This window comes from Harmonia axyridis, chromosome 3, assembly GCF_914767665.1.
Source record: "Harmonia axyridis chromosome 3, icHarAxyr1.1, whole genome shotgun sequence".
NCBI lineage: Eukaryota > Metazoa > Arthropoda > Insecta > Coleoptera > Coccinellidae > Harmonia > Harmonia axyridis.
The window spans coordinates 17,943,173-17,970,895 of NC_059503.1; the positions used below are offsets into that span (position 1 = coordinate 17,943,173).

A 27,723-nucleotide genomic window follows, 5' to 3' on the forward strand; every position below is an offset into this window, starting at 1 on the left:
ATAATGGAGTTATGGGATTTACAATATAAAATTTGTTTCGAATAGAAGATTGAAAGCAAACACTAAAATATTAAAAAATCAACTGATTTATTCATTAGTCAACAATATTAGACTTATTTATAACTTAGGATATAATTTCAAAATTTAAACAATATTGAAATTCTACACTGGATTAAAAATTTCAATTAAAAATAAAATAATTTTTCTCAAATTATTAAAAGGCACTCAACATGAACTATTTAAAATAGTAATTCAGTACTACATTTGGAATCTATCCTCTACAAATTGTCAGTAAAGATTGCCATTGTTCAATCGATTATTATTCGTAGTGTGGTCATTTCGCCTATATTGTTCTATTGCCATCCAAACTCGCAATTCTGATGAACCTCTTAATTTCAATTTCTTCAAATCATCTCTAGTAATATGCTGTTGGACTTCTTCCAGAGAATATCCTTCAGCCAATATTTTATTTTGAGCTACTTCATGGAGGCCTATATGATTCAACCATACCTTGAGTCTCTGATCTTCAGGTAATATTTCTTGTGCTTGACAACTACAATTCAATAAACGATTCGTATTATCTACTAGCTGCTTCATCTGAAAAAAAGAATGTCTAAGAAAAATTGTTGTAATAATTGTACATTCGATTATTTATTTGTTTTGATTTTTATTATACTTACAAAAGATTGGAGTTGTTTATGCATGTCTAGCATTTCCTGGAATTGTCTATTATTCTCAGTCCTTAATTGTAAAATTTGTTCAGGAACATCAAAGCTTTCTGTACTTTTACTTGATTTAGAGGAATTAATTGTACTAGGGGAACTATGGTTGGCAAGATTTTCTCCTAATTCAGGTGATAGTACTGTTATGGCAGCCTGTACACTTGCTCTTACTAAGTTATCCAAGGCAAACATCCAATGAGGTTTTATTGGATGAGATCTAAGTACTTCAATTACCGCCTCCTAGAAATTTAATAAATAAAAATAGAAAAAAGAAATAAAAAGTACGTATAAATGGAAACGTCCATTTAATTCGATATTGTCAATGAACTCCAAGTTCATTATTCTACCCAATCAATATTCATTGATGAAACAATGTCAATACATATTTCCACCAATTTTCAATGACTTTTTCAAAAGAACATAAATATTTTTTCGTGAAAATTATGGAATTTTATTTCAGTACATACCTGGTAGAGATAAATCGCAAACTCCAACTGGTTAATAGCAGTTTCTTCGTAATGAAGCTCAGCTTTTAATCGACTTATGACATTTTCTATCACAGAAGTTGAAGTTTCAGTCAGATAATTTTTCAGTCCGTCCATTAGCAAAGAAAGGTGCTGGACAGTGAGATATGTTTGTCCCTGATTCTTCTCCTTAATTTTCAACATCCATAAATCACATATCTTGGCACCGTCCTGGCTAAGAACCTTTGTGAGAGTTTGTCGTCTTTGAGAATCTTTCTTCAGTAGATAAAAGCCGTCAGTCTCAACACCTCCTTCAGCATCTGGTGAAAGTAGGGTACCAGTCGAATTTCGTCTATATTCTTGAGATTCTTGAGTTGCCTCTATGTCTAAGGATGGAGTAGAGGCTAGACTATAACCAAAAAAATTGAATTTTTTTCAATAATAATAATGATAATATTTCATACTTTCATTTGATTTATATTGATTATTTATTATTTATTTTATATTTATTTAAAGTTGTTTTTTGATGTGGTATATTTCATCTCAAACAACATAAATTTCTCAAATAATTGAGACAAGTATTTTTCAATGAAATATTCAAATGTCTTGCACAAAAAACAAATAGAGTATTTGCTATCAAATTTGAATGATCAATAAGTGATTGAATTCAAATTAAGGTAGAATCTGATTCTACAAACCGCCAGTTTGTATAAACTAATATTGAACTGTTTGATCAAATCATCGAAATGTAATGCTCGATAATAAAAAATGTTAACTTTATTTAAAGGGGAATATTGAAATTTAATTTAATCATCTATTAAATTTGGTGCTCTAAAGTTACACAAGACAATTTCTGATTTTTAATTTAACCTAAAAATGTTTTTAGGAGTACTGAATAGGATTTGGTTACCTGCTGAATGATAAAGTGCTAGGCATATGGATGGGTGGTAGAAGGGCCCCTTTACTCTGGTTTCTGGAATCACTGTTGCGACTAAATCACAACAAATATAACAAAACGTCACAAACATATCACAAAACATTAATTACAATTATTATTACTGACAATTTCAATCAAATAATGTGCAAACACATGGAAGCACATATGGTTATATTTTTCAACAAAAAAGATCAAAACATTGAATGAATAATGATTGAGAAAATAAAATTATCGGAATTTTGTCATTATTGTTGCCTAAAAATTGATACATTTTTATACTTCTAGTGAAAAAACATTGAGATTATTAATTAACTTAAAGAGCCATGTAAGCAGAAAAGAAGGAATTATGTTTGCACGATTTTGTAGGTATTGTTATAAACACATATTGATTCTTACAAAGTGCAACAGAAAAAAGAACTCAGAGTAAGTTATAATTATTAGTCACAATGTTTAGCAGGGCAAGGAAAAAATTTTGTTTGCATTATACAGAGAGGGCCATTGAAAACGAAACAGCGGCTCTGTAAGTCGGCAGAACCGAGTTATATAAAAACGCTCGGACACGTCAACAACATTTTCGAGGGGGACATCGTTCGCGATGAAATTCACCCGAAATACATTCCATCCCTCGGAGCTGTGACCGCCACCCCTAAATTTTTAAATGGCACCATATGGCAAGTGATACCTCATTGAAAGGTAGTTTCCTTCTTAATATCAAACAGCAAAAATAAATTAATTCTATCGATTCGTTTTCGAGATATAGGAACTTGAAGTTGGGAAATAACTTTTTATTCACTCAATCAATAAAAATTAGATCTAACATTACAACTGTTCAAAGATAATTATCATTGTCAAGGAATTAAATGATCTAACTGTTTACCACCCATTTCCATACCATAGTACAAGTTCTGTTCAAAATGAGACCTCACTCACCTCACATTTCGTAGCATTTCCGGCGTTATTCGACGGCATTCTTCAATTATTCTACGTCGTAAATCTTCCAGAGATTCTGGTTCGGTTGCATAGATTTTGTTTTTCAAGTGACCCCACAGGAAAAAGTCGAGTGGGGTTAAATCTGGAGATCTGGCTGGCCACCCTATAGCGCCTCTTCTTCCAATCCAACTTCCAGGAAACATTCTATCTAAAAACTTGTTGAAATTTCAAGTGCTCTTCATGGTAACGATTGAGTGGATAAAAAGTTATTTCCCAACTTCAAGTTCCTATATCTCGAAAACGAATCGATAGAATTAATTTATTTTTGTTGTTTGATATTAAAAAGGAAACTACCTTTCAAATGAGGCATCACTTGCCATATGGTGCCATTTAAAAATTTAGGGGTGGCGGTCACAGCTCCGAGGGATGAAATGTATTTCGTGTGAATTTCATCGCGAAAGATGTCCCCCTCGAAAATGTTGTTGACGTGTCCGAGCGTTTTTATGTAACTCGGTTCTGCCGACTTACAGAGCCGCTGTTTCGTTTTCAATGGCCCTCTCTGTATAAAGGAAAAGAGATTGAACTTCCTACTTTTGAAATTCTTCTAATTTATGTGTGCAGGAACTTTTTTTGGGAAAATTTAAAATGCACTAAAAGTTCATGATATCAATAATGTATTTATATAAGAATGATGAAAAACTCCAAAGGCTTTATTTTCAAAACTAAACTCCAATCTTTGTTTCTGAAAATGAGAAATAGATTCTCATAATGCAAACTCATATGATATGAGTAATTTCATATAACAGTTCAGTTGATTATATTAATTTCCCGAGTAAAAGTAACTAGTGTAAATACAAGAGTTGAATTATACTAGAGGCAGTAAGTAGAAATATTCACAGAAATTTTTGATTGTAATGGAACAATTACTCTTATAACACAAAATACCAAATAAAGTTAAAGGAAACTAAGCCAAGTACTACAGTTATAAAACAACATCCAAATGAGTGATAAAATGAATTCATAAAGCAAGGAAAATAGCGATATTTAAAGTGTTATTACACCATTTATATCTTATGACAAAAAAAACTTTTTAATCTGAACGAAAAATTATGTAAAAATTTGAAATCTAGGTAAGAAAAAAAAATTGCATTATACTAGAAGCGGAACTTGTTATCTTTTATCTAATAGTTGACAATGGAGGCCCAAACTTTCATCTATAGGGCTCTAATTATTTCTTCGATTTATAATTTATTATTTCCAAAGTCTGGCAGTTTAGGGCTAGAACTTTGTTGAAGAGAATATTTGATTGATGAATATTTAACTGAAATGAATTTTCAATCCCTTAATTTTTGTATAATATAGAGATATATTACATTATTTTGATGTTAAAACTTTTGGGTTTTGATAACACAGACGAAAAGCTCTGGAGCTGTGTTTTATTTTTTTTTTCGTATAACATTACTCAAATCTTCAACTATTTGTTTGTAGGGTGGTGAAAAAATGATTATCACAAAAATTAATTCAGGTTAAGTAATGAGATTTAAGTTGCGGTGCAAGACAACCTCTTACCAGTAATCAATAAAAAAATTGATAATTCGAAACACTACTCACTCAGAATCCGGAGTAGTTGGAGTTTGATTCGGAGCACTCGAACCTGGTAACCTTGTATTTACTTTGTCTACAGGTACAGATACGCTCCTACTCAGTTCTGTGTTGAGACGTACATTTTTTTTTCGATCACAGCCTGCAAAATGAGTTCAGAAACTGACAGCAAAAACAAAAACCCACACAATACTGATAAAAAAGAGAGTCTGCATCTTCTGTGTATAAGCTATCAAGAATAATGAAATCAAATTACCTAAGAAAGGATCCTCTAAGAGTTGACTTGCTGTTGCCCGTTTATCAGGGTTTGGTTCGAAACATCTGAGAATGAAATTTCTTGCAACCTCTGACAGCTCTTTTGGAACTTCAGGATGAATTTTATAATATCCTACTTTGAACACAGCAGCTTGAGGCGAACCCAATTCATTGAACGGTGGCTTACCAGTAGCCATTTCAACCACAGTGCATCCCAAAGACCAAATATCTGCTGGAGCACCATAACCTCGCTGCCCTTTGTCGATTACCTCTGGGGCCATATACTGAAGAGTACCTAGTAAATAATAGCACTATACCAAATTTCTGCTGTTGAAGAAACCCAAGAAATACCTGCAAATGTTTCCGTTGTTCTGCAAAGACCTGCCAGTCGTTTGGAGGTACCAAAATCAGAAATTTTCACTATTCCACTATAAGTATTAACAAGTACGTTGTCACCTTTAATATCACGATGGACAATCTTTTGATCATGTAAATATTTCAGACCTTCAAGAATTTGCCTTTGTGAAAAAATTTATAGAATTATTATATTGAAGATAATTAATTGCATTATATATTACCTTGTGTAATATGCCATTATCTTTTCATTAGATTTCAGGGAACCCCATTTTGAGCGTAATAACTGGCTAAGGGAACCTCCAGGCACTTGTTCCATAAATATCTTGAAATAGTTGTCCTCTGATTTTGAACCTAAATACTGGACAATATTACGATGTCTCAATTGAGAATGCAGTCTTATTTCTTCATGTAACGGTTGAACCTAAAAAAGTATTGAACAGTAGTAAATAATATATGAATATATGACATGAAATAGCAATTTTTCATTAAGAAAATAAAATAACATACTGCTCCTAGATTTTTTTCAGGTATTTCTTTTACTGCTATTCTGACTTGTGTGTTCAAGTCTCTAGCAGCATAGACCACTCCATAAGTACCTCTCCCTAATACAATTCGCTTGTCATTTTCATCTGTTTCATATTCATAGTTAATCTCTCTTGGTGGTTCTGTTTCTATGAGCCCCTCTTGATGATCAGTAAGTTCAAGTATTAGCCCATAAAAACATTGCCTAGAAAAATAAATGTTTAAAATTTTAGCTTTTTCAAATTTCCATTCAATGATCCTCAATGGAAATATTTAGCGGAATATAGAATTCACCTGCATGCCTCTGAAGGAAAGTATATCTGAAAGTCATCAGAATTGTGATGAACATATAGGAAGAAACATCTCTCGTCTCTCTTATTGAAACTGACACTTCTAATACTGTTTGCAGTGAATTCCCAGTCATGTATTTGTGTACAATCTCCCATAAGGCACTTTTTGCAAAGATTACTAAGCTGAAAATACAAACATTTACTTTCATTCTTTGAGAATCGGCAAGTATTTTTGAAAGTGTGGTAGAAAATTCAAATTGTAAGAAAATATTGTTTGAAGGAGAACTCAATACAAATAGTTAAATTATTTGAAGCTAACATTGTTCTTTTTATTTATTATATTAATTATCACCTAGTTGTAGAAACACACATTAAAATTTTAATTTTCCATCAAATGGTGCAGGTAGCACATAGGATCCTCTTATTGGACGATGAAAATTTTAATTGAGGCATTAAATTTTAATGAAGGTTCATGCAACCGGGTGAATTATTCATTGATATTTCCTTAAATATTTGAGCCTTTCAAGAAGCCATCACAGTGATACGAGCCATTTTTGCTTGCTTGTTCAAGGAGAACAGTAGGCTATCATTCTATACAAATATCTGTGATTATAGAGGAATATTCAGACGAGATTGGTCCCAAACAATTGGGTTCGATTCACTGATAAAGAATTCTTTGTCGAAATAGATTCTATCCGTCCTTCTGGGCTAGAGACTTGAAATTTTCAGGGTAGAAAATAATTTGTTGTTTTTATATTTAAATGGTTTGGCACAGTACAAAGTTTCAACTTCAGATGCGAATTTTGTGAAAAAATTAGATGATCCAGAGTTTGAACAAGCAGGCAAAGGTCCTGACCAGTGAAATTCTCATCGAGTATAGTATATCAGATGAAAATTTTCTAAATCACTTTCAAATAATAAAAATCTTTCAATCTTACTTTAAGAGTTTGTTGTTCTGCTTGTAAGTTTATACAAACATGGCTTGGCATATACTCTTTACTGGGTTCTAAAATTAGAGCTGGAAATCTGAAACTTCTTTCCTCTGGTGGTCTAGTTGCCTCAAGAAAAAATTCCATCCAAAAATTGAATATTTGTTCATCGGGCGTTGCTTCATCGTTCCGTTTGCGATAGCTGTCAATTAATTGAATATTGCCTATAGGAAAATGAACATACAAAAAACATTGCCATGAACCTAAGACCAGACAATGTTTTGTCCGGCAATTCCAATGAAACTTGTGGAGGCAATGGGTAAGGCAATTATGTAACAGGCTAGGTGCTCTTATCAACATATAGTTCAAATGATTTTTGAAGTAGGTCATTTGTTCCTCAAATAGTTCAAATGATTTTTGAAGAAGTTCATTTGCTCCTCAAATTTTAGTCTAAGAATGCAAATTAATTCTATAACATTATGTAATGTTGAAAATAAGCAGAAGTCCATTAATTTAATTGCCCCACCTCTTATAATGGACCTACCTACTGTAGACTTCAGATACCAATCAGGAGGTTTTAATTTGAACATACATTCAGCTGCTTGAACTGCTTTGCCATATTGTTGAAAAAGAACAGAGAATTCAAAATATGTGGCAACATCCCAGTAATCTTGTAAGGAAGGAAGGCTACCTTTTTTTCCAATTAAATTAGACAAAACCATACCTATGTGCTGAAGTTCCTCAGATTTATCAACTTCTGCACCTGCAATCACTAGAAGTGTAGCCAAGTTGATTGCTGTAATAAAATAAATGAATTAATGTACCTATTTAAACATAGAAATATAAATACTATTTATCAAAACCTCCAACAAAAGGTATTTTTGAAGCAGTTTTTGAGAAACCTCTTCAGGGATATAGAATACAATTATAATTCCTTTTATGTTCTAAGAAATTATTATACAAATAATAATTTTACCTGCATATTCATTTGGTTGCACTTCAAACCCTTTTCTGTACCAATGTGTTGCTTGTTGCAGACTGTCAGAATCTTGATACTCGGATTCGGTGAATTTATCTTTATATATTCTACCACATAAACATAGCATGTCTGGAAAATGGTTTTCCTTCTTTTTCAATGCATCAATGCAAACTTCAAGTGCTTTCTCTCTGTCTCCTTCTTGTTTTCTCCTATTCAGTGCAAAAGCATACAAGAAATTTATATAGGAATTGAGGTATTTTCTTGTCATAGGTAAAGTGCGCAGATCGTCAACTAAGTGAACCATAGAGTCATAATCTTGGATATCACGAAAACATAGTAACATATCTAGCACAACATCAGAAGATAAAACATTAGGGTCATCTAATCTTTTACATATGTTGTGTAGAGCTTCTTTCTTTTCAGGTCCACTTTTCTGTTCTTTTATCTTCTTCAAATCAGAGAGAAATTTTTCCTTCATATGAGCTCTAAAAACAAATATACTAAATATTTATATTATTCATATGTGATAACACTGACTTTGTTTGTATTTCAACATCCTGAAGCAATTTTTTTAATTTTTGTGACATTTCAACAATGCCATCATCTGCTTTAGGTCCAGCTGCAACAATGATTCCATCATCTGTCAATTTATAAGACATAAATGTGTAAGTACTACAAGACAACTGAAAAATTAAAAACATTAAAATATATTATAATGATATTGATGAAAACAACTTCAGTTTACCTTGAGACGTAAGGTGACATCTCGGTCTGTATCATTGTATATAAGTAAATTCTGTTTCATATTAAAACTTTCTCTAACTCCAAGATGGTAAAATAAAGTAGTCTGTTGAACCAAAACAGATAGATCAACTATGGCAAGATCGGCATTATAAAAGCTGCTAACAACATTAGCTTCACCAAAATCAAGATTTTTGAACTGAAATAAGTGTATCTTTAATATTCTGATCTCTAAGGTACGAAATTCATGTTTGAATTTGAAAATTGCTTTGATGTAGCAGTTACCCTACTTGGATGTGATTAAGATTTGCTCCAACTTGAAGGCAAGCCTGTTTCACCTCATCCAAAGCTTTTTTCCTATCTGCAAGATGATCAATCTGACACATATCTATAACACAAACTACATCCATATGAGGCCTAGCCATAGCTGGAGGTTGGACTGTGTGTCCTGACACATCAGAATGAGATCCAACACTGTCTGTAATACTACGACATTCTGAAAACAGGAGCAGGGAAATGATGACATCAACTTTATTATTGTTGTAATATAAATACCTGAGTCAGGCTCTAAAGGAGTCGATGTTGGAAGTAATGGCATGTTTCTTTGAACAATATCAAGAGAGTGATATCAATTCCTTGGATATAGTCTACATTGTAGTAATAGCGCACCTGTGTTATTTTCCCATAGCTTTATTAGTGACACTTTTGTTTGAATGGTTAATATTTCAGTAATAAACAGTACGATTAATTTTCTTAGGTTCCAAGTAAGTATTTTGGATAAAAACAAAAAATATGTCACAGGTGGAAAAGTTCAATTTCAATTTCATAACAAATTGACAATATTGACATTGGATTCTTGTCAGACGCCAGTTGTCAAATGTGACAACTAAACTCGAATAATTTTTAAATTTCTGATAAGTTTTGTTTTGAGCACAAATTTCAGTAATTTTCGAATTTGAACAAATAATGAGATGTATCCCGAATTTGAAGTTTGTAATAAATATTTTTTATTCAAATGGATCAGTCTGGAAGTATTGAACTCACAGAATGTGTTTATTACCTATATTAACGAGTTGAAAAACTTAATTTTCGTAAGAAATGCTATATTTAGAGGAAAAAACGGATGATTAGAATTCCGAATCAGGTATTCGAAGAGACAGAAGCTTTCCATTTTGAATTTGGATGTATTATTATTTTTATTGGGTTGCATTTTCCAGTCCTTGCAATGTCAAAAGCTGAAGCACTTTCTTCCATACTGAAGTGATGAGTTATTATTGTTTTGGCTTTTACTTTCTTACTGCTGATTAATCCAATTGCTGTGGGATATCTGGAAAATATTACATATGAAATTAATGACAATTTTTATTCAAATACAGAATGTGAAAATTAAAAAAAAAAATGGATGAAACCTTAAAATGTATGATTTATTGCGTTTACGTTATTACCAAGGTAATAATGGAAAATGATTCATTTGACTCATGAAAGGTTGAGAATGGTTATGTTTTAAAGTATTTCCACGAATTATTTCAAAATCGGTTCATGACTAATTTGACCGCAGGCAACCCACGATACAGGATACTGTTTTTTAAATTGCTTACAAAAAATGAAATTGTTTATATTCACATATTATTTTAAATTCCGGATTCGATACGAAATAAATCACTATGAGAATTGCTTATGATATAAAGCACAAAAGTCGTAATTACAGGGATTCTTCGAACCCAATAACGAAATTCATTCATTCCGAAGCTAATGAAGTTATGAATGATGTTGAAAATATTGAGCTGAAACCAGTGGCGCATCCAGATGTGGAGAGGGATTGTGGTGTGGTACACAAAATATCAGAAATAGTTGTGTAATGATTTATTTTGCATTATTATTTCTATAATCTATTGAAAAGTAATAGTATTTACAGTAGAGTTCAGGTAGAATTGCTCTTAATCTTCGATAAAGTCTTTCGCCAGATATACTCAGTTACTCACTCGTTAACGTATCGGAAAACTCCGAGCATATCAATTTCGCTCAGAGCTGCAGGCATGAAAGGCAGTCTCATTTGATCCGCACCACATCCCACGATGATGAATTTGCCACCCGTTCTCGTGGCCTGGGGAAAAACAATTCCTTAAAACTGCAGTTGAATGGAAATCCTACTTGGGGGCTTCACGGTTTAGAATTCTCAGTTATAGGGGAAACCTCCGTGTACAGTTCAATAATCGCGAAAAGAACACCTTTCAATGAGAGTCGCTTTATCAAATGAACACAGCTGAGGAATATTTCCCCATTAAAATCGACGTTTTACTCAAATTTAAACATTTAAATATTGGAATCGATTATGATAATAATACTTATAAATATGAATATATGGAAATGGATAATTTAATATGAAACAATTATGTATTTATCTGCAGTTATTTATTTAGTGTATAATAGTTAGACACAATAAACAAACAAATCGACCTCAGTAATCGTCACAAATAGTCTATTTGACAAATTCTTTCAAATTATTCAGTAAATATTGAATTGAATAAAATTCTTAATATAGCAATATGTTCCAGGTTATAATTCAATGTTGTTTCAAATGCCTTACGTTTTAAACGAATTTTCTTTTTTATAGAAAAAAAAAATTGTTTCTGTTGTAGAGAATGTTGAAATTCGAGGTTTTATAGTTTTTTTTTAAATAACATTTTTTATCAAATTAATATTAGATATTATTTCTTGGAAGTCTGAGGATGTCGAATAAATAGGACAAGATCTGTCAGGTCCTACTTTCCAATAGTCTATTTTTTTCGACAAAGCGTTCTCAGACAATTATATCGCCCATCCAAAAGAAAAGTGTCACTTGTCAAAAATATTGAATTTCTTGATTCTGCCATGAAATGGTTCAAAATATATGAATTTATCATTGAAAAATCATTTGGTGGAAGCTTGTGAAAGTAATAATAAAAATATTGCTTTAAAAATAACTTTTATTTATTCTTATACAGCACACATCTACCAGTTCATCTACTTCGCTTCATTCTCTCTATATTATAATGGCGGCTAAGCTAACACACTCAGCTGTGGTTAGTCATTGTTGCCAACCTTAATATAAAAATATTGCCAACTCAATTTTGATTGCTTTCGGATGAGCGATATATGGTGTGCCCTATCTTGGGTGTCCCTGCCATATACACCTCCATATCCATAGCGGAGAGCGTAGAATGGTTGGGTTTATGTCCCAAGCGGTGACGTTCTTCCGGTGAATTATTGATAGATAAGACTTTTAAGTATATGACCAAAAATTTTTAATTGTAGTGCAAAACCTGAGTTGTCTTCTTGATTTGATTTTCAACTTACCATCATTCCGATGCGAACGGAAAGTTCTGCTCCTGAACATTCAAAACTAATGGAGGGTTTACAATTCAGCAACTGAAAAACTTTTTCAACAATTTCATTTTCCTCCATTCCACTTATATCTATGATGTGATCTGCTCCAAGTTCTTTGGATTTTTCCAAGCGATGCAATTTGTTATCTATATTTTAGCATAAATTATCAAAATATTCTTATATACTAACTATTACAAAATTTTGAAATTAATAAAAAGTATTCCTAAATTTTTAGAACTTTTGTATATCGAAAAATGAAGTGTAGTTTGTTCAATCATTTGATGATACGTAGATGCGCTCTAGGGCGACCGCCAAGTGCATATCGTTGACTCCAACATTAAATAGAGGAAGATTGGACTACTGTATCATGAAGGAGAGGTTAAGGAATTTTGAATTTGAACCAATGATGGACTAGCATTGACAGGTTCATCAAAACTGTATTTCATTCATCTGCTCTTTTTGTGGCCAAGGAAATATTGGATAATTTTTTTAATTTTTTATATATTAAGCCTTAGTCGGATTTTGCCATTTAAGGAAGATGCTTATCACTTGTATGTAAGAATCCAAATTATTTTATCAATTCTAAAAACATCAATATAACTAAACAAAGCAAAACTCACAATTCCTATACCCTTAATTCTCATTATCTGAGTATTACGGAGTCTAATGTGGCTTATGTATGCTTTAAATTGTTTGATTTGTTGCCTGAGAAATTTCATGATAGGCAAAGGCAACCTAATTTATTCAAGAAAGAGATTCAATTACTCAGGTATTATTGAATGTGAATTCAATTATATGGGAGAATTCAATTTTTTTGTAAGAATATTTGATTTTGTTTTCTTTGACTGACGTATTCCTTCTCTATGTATAATATTTCTGAAATGAAAGGCTCATTTTTTCAACCTAGTGATTGATCTGCAAGTGAGCAACATAGGAATTACCCAGAACAACTACTCCATCAGCACCCATAGCTTTTGATGCCATTAGAGTCATCAAACCCACTGGTCCGCATCCCAATATCATAATGTTAGAACCAATTTTTACTTTTCCTCTCCTGCATGCTCTACATGCACATGCTAAGGGTTCAACAGCCGCTCCTTCATCGAAATCCATGTTATCTGCTAATCTGTAATGATCCATGAAGTGAAAACAGAGAACTATACGAGAAAATTGTTTCCATTTGTGCCTGTTTGATTTATTAACAAGCTTTTATTCTCAATTTTACATTTACCATGGTTTCTAAAGAAAATTGTATTTCGTATCCCAATTATCGGTAAGTATGTCGAAATAAATACATCGTAGATGTCATACAATAAGCTTAGGTATTTGTAAACATAACGCCATCGAAATATTAATCGATTTGTGTATGCATCATAAAGTTATTTTCGATTAAACATGCCAGGTTACAAACCAAATTCTCGTCATTTGCGGAAGGTTTTGATTTTATGCTTCAATATGGGGAAATCTGTGGCTAAGGCTCATCGAATGCTCTCAAATACCTATGGTGAGGCCGCTATTAGTGAAAGAACGTGCCGAGATTGGTTTCAACGCTCCAAGAATGGTGATTTTGACGCTAAGACCAGCGGTGGAATAGAGAAGGTTTTCGAAGATGCAGAATTTGAGGTATTACTTGATCAAGATTAGTGTCAAACGCAACAAGGATTGGCAGGATCATTGTGAGTGACGCAACAAGCCATTTCAAAACGCCTGAAAGTCATGGGAATGATTCAGAAACAGGGAAGTTGAAGCCGAGAGATGTTGAACGGCGTTTGTTTTTGTTTGCATGTGAACCAGTTTTTTACAATAAAGTCTCGAATTTCGGAAAAAAACGTACGCCTATGTATTATTGTGGTGATTATCATGATTTTTGTGTGAATGAATGCAGTTCTTCCCGCAACGAATATATGAAAAAATACTCAATTGAAACAAAAATCGGCATCATGCGCATAGAATCTTTGGAGTAGGCCATCATCGGGTGGTGTTGCACAAAAATAAATTTGTGGGCAAAGGTGATATCTTCCTTCCCTACAGTTCTGACATTTTCTACATGGAACTCCAGGTTCTATGGCAACGCGATCTCCTAAGGAATAGTTCCACATTAACATATTCATTAATTAATTATAATCAAATGTATACCAATTTTGAGATTTTCAACTTGTTTTCCAGTTTTGACCACAGTGCCACATCCTTCATGTCCTTCGAAAAAAAAGTACTTTATTTTAGTTACATCGGAGAATATAATTCAATCATAATCAATCAATATTGAAATCACATTCATTTAGTTACCTAACTAGGTAACTAACAAATGAGCAACTCTTATCATTTTGTCGAGACTAATTAGAGAACTCATTTAATATACACATTTATATTCAATTGATAAATAAAAAAATTCAGTGAATTGTGTTGAGTAGGTTTTTAGTAGTGACAATCAAATTGACAAAAATCCATTGAAATATGAACTAGAGACCGGATTGAATAATTTGAAAAAAAAAATAGAATTGTTCTTTTTTTCGTCTTCATTCAGGATGTGATGAAATAGATTTGATTTTAACATATAAGAAATTTTCAAGATTAAGCATTGCTGAAACATTAAAAATGGAAGAGTGAATTTCAAAGTGTCTTTAACATTTTAAAAATTTTTATGCACTGTAGCACTGCCTCTGAAATATAGGTATCAAGAGCCCTGCCTGCCTTATATCATCTTCAATATCTAATTTTGATTCCAAAATCTGATTTTTGCATGCTATGAAATGTCGTTTAATTTCATTTAGTAACATGGTATTGGTACATGGTCACAGAAAGATGAAATCGGAAACTGCCAAAGTTGTGAAAATAAACTCAATGCTGAACTAATTATTTTTGTAATACTATATCTGTACATTCATTTTGGATTTTTATTCCAATTAAATTAATTTTCAAGGTTACTATAAAACTTCGCTTTAACCATAAAGGAGTTCGTAACCAGATGCGATATAAGGTAATTTTTATGTGTATGGGAGAAGTAATGTTTCTCTAGAAGATTCTCCAAGAAGATTGCAACAAAATCGTTTGACCAATTTTTCTTGCATTGAGAGGTTATCCAATATAAATTAACGATTATTCTCATTATTTTCTCACTTGGTCAAGTTACTCTTCCACCAATCACTTGTAGAGTAAATAATTAACAATATTGTGCCTGAGGTGGAGGCACAGTAATGAAGCTATAGGAAATACAACAGGTTTACCTTACTCGAACAAGTTTAATGATTGTGAGATGTATCAGATGTTTAGGAGTGTTGAGTAAGAAAAAAAGAAAAAAATTACCTATAACCATAGGTTTTTTGATGATAAAAGGTCCTATTCTTCCTTTAACTAAGAATTGCACGTCAGAACCACAGATACCAACAGATTCCATCTGTACCAATACCTCTTCAATTAACAGATGTATATAGAAGCACCTCCTTACAATTTGTTCTCAATATCTTTACGATTGGGTTTAGTTACAGGAATGGGTCGATTTTCCTAAAAAGAATCGAATTTACTTTTTGAGGAATGTTTTTTCGGAAATAAAGCACCAATCTCAAATCGTTGATGCCGTGAATCACAGCACTCAAATTATCAATTTCTCCTTTATCTCCACAATGAAATCTCTTCAATATATGTTGTGGTCTCCATGATACTTTGAAAGCTGAAAAGGTGAAAAGTTAGTCCCGATGTTAAACTTGGGAACTGTCGTGCCTGATTGGATTTTGAATAAATGGATTTGGGTCATCATTTCTGAGTGCCAAAAAATCAACTGGAATTTAACGAGATTAATAGTGGTTGTTCAAAACTGACATTGCCATATCGAATTCTGTTCGGCAAAATGTCTAATTTTGACATATACAGTGACTTTTTATAATATTCAATTGATGTTATGATAATTCGCAACTGTTGATGAAATGTATATTTCACTACCAATTTTCAAAAGTACTGAATAATTGTAATACTAAACTATTGGAACTATCTCTTGATTGCCATTAAGTAAATCTGATGTATTCGGTGTCCAAAATTCGATTCGAGCTAGTTTTTCGAAAGAATTAATTTGGTGAAAACCACAACCTTATTTATGAGAAAGGGAAAAAACTAATTGAAATAAAAAAAGGTTACAACAATGGATTCTACTGAAAAAAGTGTCAGTAAAATGTTTTTGTTTCATGTCTATGGCACCAGTAATAAAGAAGTTATGAGAACTTTACATTTCACACCATTTTTCAATTTTTTCTTATAGCTATTATCAAACATTCTCAAATCAGTTTAGTTGAAATTTGGTGAAGTTATTTGAAGTATTTATGATCTTATTTAGCTTTAACTAGATTGAAATTTTTAGGTCCAGTGGCGCCTCAGTGGGCACAACAGCCAACAATACTTATTAAGGAAAAAATTATGCCACTGCATTTTTGTGGTTTTTCAAAGATAGAGCAACTAAAAATGGAACTTTTTGGTCTCCTGTGTTTTTTTATATCAAGCTTCGTTTTCGAGAGACAGAATTGAAGCCATTCTATTGCATATGAACACCTGCTTTGATGAAGACAAAGCGTAACAGTTGTTTTATTTTCTGGAAAACTGAGCTCTATATGAATATAGCGCAGGAGACCGAAAAGTTGTCTTTCTAGTTGTTAACCTAATAAAATAAAAAACTGCAAAAAATATTTACGTTAATTTATGAATACCTACCGTGCTTTTTTAAATTCAACGCCCTGTATCTCGGAAACGAAGCAACTCCGGTAGGACCTTTTTTCTTCAAATGACCTAATGAATCATTCTCTGAAGTTTTGTACCGTAGATAGGAATCAACCTGTATAATTTGATATTATATAATTGCTCAGTGTTTCAACCCCGTTAATTTCAATTCCACAGGGTGTTTCCATGTACTTGAATAGAAAAACTTTCAAGGATTCATCAGTGCCATCAATTAACACTTTCACAAAAAAAATAAAAATCGGAAAATAATTTTTTTTATGCACCCTAAAAATTTTCAATCCTGTGAAAGCCCGTTCTCTCCCACTTCAGAATCCATCAATAATCAATATAGGTATTTGGAAAAATTGTAGAGAAAGAGATAGTATATTTGGTATTCATTCAAATTTGAATTTTTTGGATACCTACACTTGAATTTTAAAGGTGAAAATCACGAAATCACAAAATTATTTTTCGGAATCTAACATTGAAATTGAAATACGAAACAACCCATGGATTTATTTAAAAAAAAAATTATTTCTAGCAACTTGAAGTTTTGTGGTTAGACACGGTAGAGGAAATATTAACAATTGCGTAAAATTGGCATCACTTTTTCACCAAGAATTTTCCGATTGCGTAGGTAAAAGCAATTAAATACGATAACCTTAAATCCAGTGGAGCACTTTAATTGATTATCTAGGTACACGCAGAAGACAAATATCAAAAAATCATTACTAAACATTCTCATGAGGTAAGTAGATCACCCGATCTGCATATTTGCGTCACTGTTCCAACGAAATTAATAATTGAATTAGCTTATTTATTGACGCCCGCGGAAACTAACCTTGTCTTCCGTTTAAACTGTAGCTTGTGACTTCGTATAGACGTTTAGCGAAATAAGGAAGTAGAAAATACACATATGATCGTAATAAAATAACGACCTCGATCAGTTCGAAATTCAGTTAAATTCCGAAAGAAAGTGGTCTATGTCTGAAGGTTGTCGGAACAATTTCCAAAAGTTCCTTCTTCAGTACCTTATTGTGGGATTGGACGTCCATCGCAATCAATTAATTAGATAGGTGATTAAACACGGATGACGGAAGTATTTCCGAAAAATTTGGAATAGACGCCCTTGGAATATTAAATTTTCCGCATAGCCCTCTTGGTGAATCACGAGGGGAATGTGAATCTGATTTGCTACCGATAGTTCATTCTCGAAATATATGGAAGAGAACGCATGGACATCTTGTTTCTACATTCAATGGTACGGAGTTTCAGCTTCCCATAAAAAGTAGTTTGAAATAACAATGTGGTGATTTGGTCAAAGTCAAGGATTACGAGATAAATATGATTTTATGAACCATGGGTACTTTGCACGAAATTGCATATTTACAAATCTGCCCTTCACCAGTCTTCCTTGATCGAAAGTTGTTAGCTGAAATGTTTTAGAGGATTTTTATTGATTTTGGTTTCATATTTCCGATAATAAACCTTTCAAATCGGCAGAAGAAGAATATTTTTTTAAATAGTTGAGTTCCCGTTTTGAAATGAGTAAAATATAAAATTGATATAAATTATTTGTACAAAACTGAGAATTTCATACAATTGTATTTTAATCGTTGATATTTAAGAAGATATCTCAATTCATTGAAATGAAACATAACAAATTCTATTGTCGAATGGACAAAAAAAAAAGAAATCAAGTTTTAATGATTTTAATTTCTAAAGAATGGATATCTTTATGTCCAGCCTTTGAAATTGATAGATTGTAGTTGCAAGCTGGAGGATCAATGTGTGATATTTTTGGGCAAATTGGATAATTCTCGCTACTATCGAAAAAAGCAATGAAAAATTCATTTTAGACAGATGAATTTTCCAAACGCTTTCAACCTCTGATAATCCTTATTTGTGCTTATGAAGTAGTTGCTTACTTCAATTGTGACAACTGATGTTTTTTCATTCTGCGTCATCATTTTCCCAAGAAATTAATTTTCCAAGAATTTATTCTTTGCATTTTTGCGGGTTTCTTGTGGGAGAACAACATTCAACAAGTATTCAACCCAAATGTCTCATATTCTGGAGTTTTGAGCCTAGAGCGGTCTCAAATGATTTACCTAGATGAAGAATATTGATCCGATCGAACTGAAATTTAGAAATCAGTTGCAAATTAGTAAGACGAATGTTCATTCAGAATAGCCCGCTATCTGGACAGCTGTCACCTTTGAAGGGTCATATTTTGACCTTTGACAAGTAAAAATTACTCCATTACTAAAAATGGAATACTACACGCTTCAAAAAAAGGATTGAAATTGATAAAATTCTCTACAAAAATTGTAAAAATTTTGCAGTCACATTTAGACCAAATGAAGCACTTTTGGGTCGTGGTGAAGCACCTTCTCGGCCTGCAAAAGTGCAACTGGTGGAAAAATTTGAGCTGTTGGGACAAGTTAATGATCTGAACAATCGAAATCTTGTGCGTCGCTGTTTTAGGGCTGGTGGTGTGATTGGCTGGTGCAAATGTTATGGAGAAGGTATTAGGCTACCGAGCTATGATTATATGGCCGGAATTGAAAGATATTGATGTGGACGGCGTTTATTTTTTACAAAACGGTGCTACGTGCCACAGAAGCAACCAACTATCATAATTTTTCCAGAAGAGTTTCCTGCTCGTGTTATTTCTCGAAGAGGTGATCACAATTGGCCACCAAGATCTTCTGATCTAACACCTTTAGACTTTTCTTTGAGGCCATATTTCATGAAGAGGATATGGTGCTGAAATCTTAGTCAGCCATTTGGCTGATATCGTTTCCTAATTTTTAATGGCATACCTACCTCTTTACAATAAAATAAACATTCAATGATTTATCTTTAAATATACCTTTTTTTCTCAATATCAAAATGAAACCTATTATTGGAAAATCCTCTATGTAAATTTTTTTGTTTTCGTTTTTTCGTAAGTTATCAGAAAAATTTATTGTAGATTTTACTGATAATTATTCAATTTATAGAATATCTCCCGGTGAACCAATTATTTAGAAAATTGTTAATTTCATTGAAATTTCATCCGAAATAAACAACTTTGAATGGCTCATTTATGGAAATGGAAAATATAGAATCATTCAATCATGTATTTCTTATTTTTATTTGAAGGATTCTGTCCTCACTTGATGGAAATTCATTACTTATATGTAAATAAAATTAAGCAAAGTAAAATAGTCTAAATGGAAACTGAAGAAGGAATCAGAGTTGGCGAAATAATTGTAGTAAACATCAAAATATTCGTGGAAATTATTTTTTTTAATTTTATTTATTATTGATTTTTTCCATTTAGACTATTTTTTATATGCTTCCCGCGCTCTCCAAAAAAATGTTTCCAAAATAAGTGATGAAACAACTGTGTACAAAGAATCACTTCTTCAATTCTTTTGTATACTGAATTTGATAAAAAGCTCTACTTCTTTTTGAGAAAACCGGTGCGGCGGACCTAAAGATTGTTTTTATTTAATTTTTGGTTTCCACTTTTTCGAAAACGTGAACTGTGTGAATTTTCAAGGGGTAAGAAAATCCACCAGTAAAAGGAGATAAGAAGAATGTACAGCAAAGTCATCAACTAATATCTGCAGTTTGAGTGCTCATCTCGAAGTCAACAATGTATATAAATGAAATTCTTTCACACTAACTCGAGTGAATACGCAAATAAGTTACAATAGCACCTTTACGTGTGTCTCTGTTTCTAGTCCAAGAACGATACAAACTTAGACCGGACTCCGTCAATTTCAAATTTTTAGCGAAACTATCCTGTCACGCTACAGATCATTCCAACGAACTCTGATGAAACTTTGAATAATATAAAACTGTCACACATTCATTGCATCCATTGGGTGTGTAACAACCATAACGAAGAATTGCTCAAATATTGACGCAACGCATTCTTAATAGTATCACGGACAATTCACATATAATAATTATTTCTCAAATTGTTCATAAGAACACCATTTAACGGCTATACAATTAAAATAATGGCGTTTAAAATTAAATGAGCTTTCACTAGTCGTGTGGAACAATGGTGATTAATTAACCACCTACCGAATTTGAATGCCATCGACTGAAAATTCGGGTTTTGGGCGGAATCGAGAACATGCAGAACCAATTCTGTTGTTGGATGCAGAATTTCGCACATGTTCGTGAAAAATTATTCTTGGACACACGTGTTTGCGAATTATTCAAATTGCTATTGTTTTTTTCGAATTAGTCCTCTCGTCTTTACTCTTCGTGTATAGAAATTCGAAACTTATGAGAAGATAAGTATAATATGGCGTTTTACCAAATTACAGGAGATTATACAACTCATGTTCTGATGAGCGAAAATAATCCGTAAATTTCCCATAGTTACGGCGTATGGATAAGCGAATATACTACTTGACGACGTGGTATAATCGTTTTGGTGTTTCACCTCCTGCCATATTGGGATCATTTCCATGGTAACATTCTTGGACGTTCGCCAAAAAATAAAAGTCAAGCTGAGTGAAATGTCATTGAATTATCAAAATGCAGTGCTTTGGTTATAGTTATTGAAATTATTCGTTATACAATAATAACGAATACCACTCGAGCATAGACAATATATTTCGATTATACGAACCTCTTCACTCGACGTAGTTCGAGAAACACCACTAGAGCTGCGCTTTCGTGATTTTTCGCGAACTACGTCTCATGAATCGGTGTATAATCGAATATTGTCTATGCTCTTGTGATATATTACTAAATATTCACATATCACCATTATATGGCTTTGGTTTATGTTGTTAAATGGTAAATTTATTTTTCATAGTAAAGTTTCGTAATTGAAGACTGTGGACAAAAAAGTAAAAGCACCAAACGTTCTTAACGCCGATCAAAATCATGTATTTCATTAAAACTAATGCGGTAAAATCTGATAATAATATCCCGTGCATGGGAGCCGTTTTAATGAGGTACGTCAGAAAAATGGATTATGGACTGAAAATTCGGGTTTTGGACGGAATCGAGAACAACCATCAAAACCGCAATTCTGTTGTTGAATGCAGAATTTCGCACATATTCGTGAAAAATTATTCTTGGATACACGTGTTTGCGAATTATTCAAATTGCTATTGTTTTTTTCGAGATAGTCTTATCGTCTTTACTCTTTGTGTATAGAAATTCGAAACTCATGAGAAGATAATGATTATAGGGTGCCGAATTATGGATGAATATTCACTTTCGCCATGATGTAGTTGTTTTGGTTTATGTTGTTAAATGGTATAAAATTTTTTCATGGAAAAGTTTCGCAATTTAGACAGTGGAAAAAAAAGTAAAAGCACGAAACGTTCTTGACACCGACCAAAATTATGATAGCCATTTTGATGAGGTAGCAGGCCAATTGAAAAGTCCCCGCTCTATCATACTAAAACACATTTTTTTGGCAAAATTCGATTTTATTATCAACATAGTTGCCTTCGAGGGCGATACAGCGATTATAGCGATCCTCCAATTTTTCGATACCATTTTTGTAGTACGATTTGTCTTTCGCTTCAAAATAGGCCTCTGTTTCGGCGATTACTTCTGCATTGGCGCTAAATTTGTTTCCAGCGAGCATTCTTTTGAGGTCTGAGAACAGGAAATAGTCGCTGGGGGCCAGATCTGGCGAAAACGGTGGATCCAGAAGCAATTCGAAGCCCAATTCATGCAATTTTGCCATTGTTTTCATTGATTTGTGATACGGCGCATTGTCTTGATGGAACAGCATCTTTTTTTCTTACATTTCCATAGCAACGAACCAATTACAATTATAATTGCGATTTTTATCAAATTTCGTTTTATTTTATCACTTTAGGAATAATAAGAAGATTATGAGAATTGTAATAATTTGCAAATTAAAATCCTACATATCATCATGACCAATTGGAGAAAAAATCATTTGTTCAACTAGGCAGCAAGGTATATTGCCTTGGCTGAATTATCAGCCAACTGTTAGCCGCGACAGTTAATCTACTTTGCTGCTTCTTGGTACTGACGAGAAAAAAATGGTATAGCCCTAAAGGTGCCATCTGTGTGTGCACCAGGCTCGAGACTTATTGATTGACATAATATTATATCACTCAGAATCTACCCAAAAACGGAATACTTTCTCCTAGACTAAATGAGTGAGTTATTTGACAAATTTTTCAATTCCTCAAATCTATGGATATTTTTAATTTTTTAATATGTGATATTCAAATGAAATTCGAGTCCGCCAAAATGCAATTCTACGCAAAATGAAGAATCCACTTGGAAATATAAACAATCAAGTCCATGAAGGTACTAAATCGTTTGTTCTTATTATTGGTTCAACCAATCACTATAGCAATCTGCTTGAGATTTAAATTCAGTGTTCAGGCTTTAAAAATTACTAGCATATTTCAATGTAGAAAATGTTGAAATTCGCAGTATAGCACTAACGCAAATGAATTAAAATGCTAATTGCACACGTGCTTACTTTGAATCGACTCCATCGTAAATTCGCCTAGTTCAGTTAGTTTCTCATCACGTGATAATAGGAATTAATTATTCGAGTTTTTTCTGATTTAATAACATAGATATTTGTCAAATTAGCATATATCGTTTTTAAAACTATATGAGGATGTCAATATCATAAAAGTTTCAAATTGATGACCGATACCTTTAGGAATTAAATCATTCAAAGTAGGTATCTCAGGAGGAAGTCAAATAATTGCAGGAAATGAAAAAAGTGAAAACCAATATTAGTTGATGATATATTTCTCTCTCTGGTGAAGTATATGCCGAAGAGTTAGAGAGAAATTTTTTCATCTCAACTACAGGAATAATATCTGAAAACTTCAAGATCAACGTTAGAATAGGCCGTTGGGAAATATTTTTGCAATTTAACCATTGAGAGGGCATTTCTATCGTCAGAGCAGCGAAGGTGTGAAAATTCCTGAAAAGCACTAGACAAGACTGACGGCTGGAGAGATCAGGAGGTCGACGAGGACCGGATACGACCTGGTTAAATCTCAAATGATATTTTAGATAGCCAGGATATGAATCTTTTAACTTATAGAATAAGATAGAGAAAGAAATCAACCTAATATATCAATATTGTTATACAAACTGCTGTTAAGATGCCTTCAAATTCAAGTTTTCAATCTAAAATAATTCCTTGAGTTGTAGTTTCAGAGAATGAAAGAAATACAAAGCAAAACAACTGAAAACTAAAAAATTACAAAATTTTTAAGCAAAAGAGTGTTTCTAGTTGATACTGTTTTCCTTGAACTTGTACTGTCAAGTTGGATTAGTTTTGGATCACATGGAGGAAAGTACTACACGCTGAAGTAGCCGATATTTCTTGTTAAGTATTGTATAAAGCATATCTTATCGTTCCGCATTGTTTCGATCTTTGTGGGTCCTTCTCTTTCTATAACATACATCAAGAGCGATTTTCAATGACCGTTTTGAAAGAAAGAATTAATGATACGGTCCGTAGAACAATTGCAAAACAAATTCTGGCAATTGGAATTGTACCGTGCAGCTGATTTAGGAAAAAGTTAATATGTATTATTTTTAGGTAATCGTGATAGAGTAGGTATATTGTGGAAGAGTAACGAAATATTATTAACTCCACTCCTGCAATGTTCAGAAAATGATCCAATAGTTTACACTTCTATATCAATTAGAATACTAATTTATCGGAATTTTAATGGTGAACATTTGAATATGAAATCGATACGAGGAGCATTTTAAAAGTGTGTTGATACTTCCGTAAACAACAAACGTAGTTTCTTTCAATATGAGAAGTATCAGGTGAAATCAATAATTGAGATATTGATGAACAGAATAAATCCAAAGATAAATAACTGCATTTATTCTAAAAATCAAAATAGAATGTTTGCTATTAAACCATGCTGAATAGTGAATAAAAAAAAAAATACCGAATACTCTGCCTTAGCAAAGAGAACAGTGGTGTCAACTTAGTAAAACCAAGAATTCGACAATATCTCCAAGTGATCTTTTTTTGAATGATCAATTTCCTCAGGCTCTTCAAAATACATCAAAGAATTTTAAGTAGATAACATACTTGAAACAACTGATGCAAAGGAAGGATATTTCTAAAGAATTATTGCCAAACTTTAGTTAACGGAAAAGGTATCCCAATAGTTGAATTCAGTTTGTTCTGATTCAATCGATCATTTCTTATAACGCCCTTGATGAGGTTCTTCCAATTGTTCAATGGTGCGAAATTGTTTTAATTGAAGAATGATTGTACCTTATAAAAATAAATAATGCATAGAAAATCACAACCATGAAAAGCACGTTTATAAAAAGGTTATCACTTAGATAAACGAATAATCATCAATATCTCTTTCACAGTTGCGTAATCTGCACAACATTGACTTACTTGCCAAATGCACCAGAAACATCGATTTTCGATGATTTGTGGTCTAAGGTTCATCTGATCATCGCTGATACTTCTCATTGAGCAGGAACCTCGAATTAACTCACAGAAGAAGGTACCTCCAGCCTCCAGTATCGATGGCTGTGGTCTATCGATAATTTAAGAAAAAAACGTTCCTTGTTCATTTTTCTAGTTTCTTAGTGGAACTTTATTTGAAAAATAAATATAATAAAAACATATTAGTTTCCTACTGAAAAATACCTCACCTCAAAAATTTTTCCAGATATCTCTTTTCTTTTCCGTGACTTCAACGAACAGACAAACATGAATAAACCTGTTTAATATTAATTAGTATGATTTTTCCAATTCTGAGAAGTGGTATCTTCTTCATGGAGATAAAACACAAATAATATATTGCATGCATTCCTAAAATTCTTCAGTAATATTTCAAGATCAAACATAATTTCTTGGATTAACTATGAAGGTTGTTGATTTGTCATCCATTGATATTCAAATTTACTCGTAGTTCATTCTCGAGTGAGATTGTGAATTATTGTGAAATATTCGACAATGTGGAGAATAACTAGGAAATGATGAAAATTATAACAAAATATTTAGAACAACAAAGTTTCAAGTTCAATGATGTTACTCAATATGAAATTAGTCTAATTCTCATATCCTTTGAATTGCCACAAGAAAAAACATTCAAAATAACATAAATACCGACATAATATTGAATGCATGTATCTATGTTACATATTTCCATAAATTCCAATTGATTACAACAAAATTTTGTACATTTTTTCGTGAAAAATTTACTGTCTACCTTGAAATATCGGTGGACTCTGAGACTTCTTTGTAGAGAAGTAAACATATTTCAGATGGATTCTTAAATGACAAGTTCTGCTCTATCGGTGTTTCGGAGAAAGCCAAATCCGTCAAAGGGCTTGAGAGTTTCAAATTTTATTTGCCCCTAAATGATAAAAAAATCAATTCGTTGAATTGAATTCTATTATTATATTAACGACATGAAGTCTTATGTACAATTTCCTGATTATCGTTCCGCTCAGAAATTATTCGACGCCTCTTCTAAAACTCCTGAAATCACGTCTTTGTTTTTCTCATTTTTTTAAATATTTTTTTGGAATTCATGTGGTTATATTAACGCTATCCGCACTTACTCTGTAATCCCGGAAATATTTAGGGTTTAGTATTCAGTATTTATTTTCCAATGTTCTTCTCGAACTTTCTATCATTCTGAAAATATAATAATATGTAGTCCCCAAAAGTACAATTAATGCATGAATGAACAAGTGCCCTAAAGCTTCTGACTTCACGTCGGTGTTTTCCTTTTTTTTAGTATTCTTCTTGATTTTTGATGATATCAGCAAGACATTCTGCAAGAGGCTTGAAATTGATATTATTTCTATACACGCAAAATTTCAACTTTGATATTCTTCTTGGAATTTCTATGATTCTAGCGATACTGTAATGATGGAGCTCAACATCGTTATTCCAAATCAAAACGTAAAATATCAACCTAATGAAATACGAAATAACTGTAATATTGGGTATTTCTTTTTCAGTATTTCTCTTGAACATTTTATTATCATAAATCACACATTTCAGGAAGTGAATTGTAATCATTTTACTCAATAGTATATTCTGAACCAAGTTGCAGAATGAGCTCCTATTCCAACACGAATGCGAAATTTGAATACGAGCTACGAAGGAGCGATATGATTGTTGGAATTGCCTTCTGCAACGAGTATTAGACGATATTTTCTCTATTTCAGTCAAGTTTTCTGAAATATTGTCGAAATCAAATGAAAAATTCAGATTATTGTATATTCTAGTGACTTTTGTATTGACAGTTGGTGTGACTGTTACGAAAATTGATATCAGATTACGGAATTTGAATAGTACGTTTCGAATTCTGAAATAATTTATAATTGCGCATTAAATTCGTGAATTATGTCTGACGAAATCGATTTAACACCACCAGAATTAAAAGAATTAAAAATAATGTTGCAAATCATTTCACTTTATCCAAATTATATTATTTTGACAATTTACGTATGTTGAAATTTGATAGGATCGAAAGTAAGTGTAGACAACCACAAAACGAAAAGTTTAACTGAAAACAATGCTGTAATGGGTTCATCACAGCACTGTTTTTAGAACTGTAATGAACTCATTACGATACTGAAATAGAGGAAATGAAATTCATATTTAAAAGTACCTACCTAATGATGAATCTTTGTTAATGTTGTCTTCTCGACACTTTCCCAGTACGTACTTTCCCAGGATCTTCGTAAAATAATCATTATTAGTATTCATCAGCAAAAATGGACATCATCTCCTAGGAAACTCCTGAAAACTCCCTGTTACGGAAAATCCAGGTGACTGGAACAGCTAAACAGCGAACTGCATCCTCAATGCATGCCGCTAAGGACCGATTCACTTGCACCCATCGAAGAAGCCACACTACCAGCAGCGCCTGGTAAAGCACGTGGGGACC

General features: G+C 32.5%; 2 protein-coding genes and 1 long non-coding RNA gene across 5 annotated transcripts; 1 reads left to right on the forward strand and 2 right to left on the reverse strand.

Moving 5' to 3' along the window:
• Positions 1 to 68: 68 nt before the first annotated feature.
• LOC123676840 (mitogen-activated protein kinase kinase kinase 15) lies at positions 69 to 9,586 on the reverse strand. 2 transcript variants are annotated; one of them, XM_045613094.1, is made up of 17 exons: positions 9,284 to 9,586; positions 9,019 to 9,224; positions 8,733 to 8,927; positions 8,525 to 8,670; positions 7,985 to 8,472; positions 7,553 to 7,804; positions 7,018 to 7,232; positions 6,084 to 6,262; positions 5,775 to 5,994; positions 5,489 to 5,688; positions 5,262 to 5,428; positions 4,912 to 5,205; positions 4,665 to 4,797; positions 2,097 to 2,177; positions 1,190 to 1,595; positions 681 to 962; positions 69 to 597 (listed from the first exon to the last, which is right to left on the reverse strand). In XM_045613094.1, the coding sequence occupies exons 1-17, from the start codon at positions 9,324 to 9,326 to the stop codon at positions 289 to 291; spliced, it is 3,816 nt and encodes a 1,271-aa protein (XP_045469050.1). In that variant the 5' UTR covers positions 9,327 to 9,586; the 3' UTR covers positions 69 to 288. The 2 variants fall into 2 exon arrangements, with proteins under 2 accessions (XP_045469050.1, XP_045469051.1); XM_045613095.1 differs by lacking the exon at positions 2,097 to 2,177.
• Positions 1,591 to 5,249, forward strand: LOC123676848. The gene is made up of 2 exons (XR_006747008.1): positions 1,591 to 2,546; positions 4,885 to 5,249. It is a non-coding gene; the product is annotated as an uncharacterized LOC123676848 (long non-coding RNA).
• A 156-nt stretch (positions 9,587 to 9,742) lies between the features above and the next one.
• On the reverse strand, positions 9,743 to 27,682 carry LOC123676842 (sorbitol dehydrogenase-like). Of its 2 annotated transcripts, none has more exons than XM_045613097.1 (10): positions 27,449 to 27,682; positions 15,649 to 15,761; positions 15,562 to 15,595; positions 15,398 to 15,502; positions 14,231 to 14,290; positions 14,015 to 14,174; positions 13,036 to 13,220; positions 12,065 to 12,240; positions 10,711 to 10,832; positions 9,743 to 10,055 (listed from the first exon to the last, which is right to left on the reverse strand). In XM_045613097.1, the coding sequence occupies exons 1-10, from the start codon at positions 27,540 to 27,542 to the stop codon at positions 9,869 to 9,871; spliced, it is 1,236 nt and encodes a 411-aa protein (XP_045469053.1). In that variant the 5' UTR covers positions 27,543 to 27,682; the 3' UTR covers positions 9,743 to 9,868. The 2 variants fall into 2 exon arrangements, with proteins under 2 accessions (XP_045469053.1, XP_045469054.1); XM_045613098.1 differs by lacking the exon at positions 27,449 to 27,682 and adding an exon at positions 15,812 to 15,954.
• Positions 27,683 to 27,723: the final 41 nt, after the last annotated feature.

Bases quoted from the DNA above. Each gene is read 5' to 3' on its own strand.
- LOC123676842 (XM_045613097.1), bottom strand. From the start codon at position 27,542: ATGAATACTAATAATGATTATTTTACGAAGATCCTGGGAAAGTACGTA. The intron at 15,503-15,561 runs GTAAAGATATTG...TGTTAATTGAAG, and splicing joins TCCTGTAACTAAACCCAATC to AGGTATTGGTACAGATGGAA. The intron at 14,175-14,230 runs GTATACATTTGA...ACTATTCCTTAG, and splicing joins AGTTGAAAATCTCAAAATTG to GAGATCGCGTTGCCATAGAA.
- LOC123676840 (XM_045613094.1), bottom strand. From the start codon at position 9,326: ATGCCATTACTTCCAACATCGACTCCTTTAGAGCCTGACTCAG. The intron at 7,233-7,552 runs GTAGGTCCATTA...ATTTTCCTATAG, and splicing joins GTATCTGAAGTCTACAGTAG to GCAATATTCAATTAATTGAC. The intron at 5,995-6,083 runs GTGAATTCTATA...TTATTTTTCTAG, and splicing joins TTTCCTTCAGAGGCATGCAG to GCAATGTTTTTATGGGCTAA.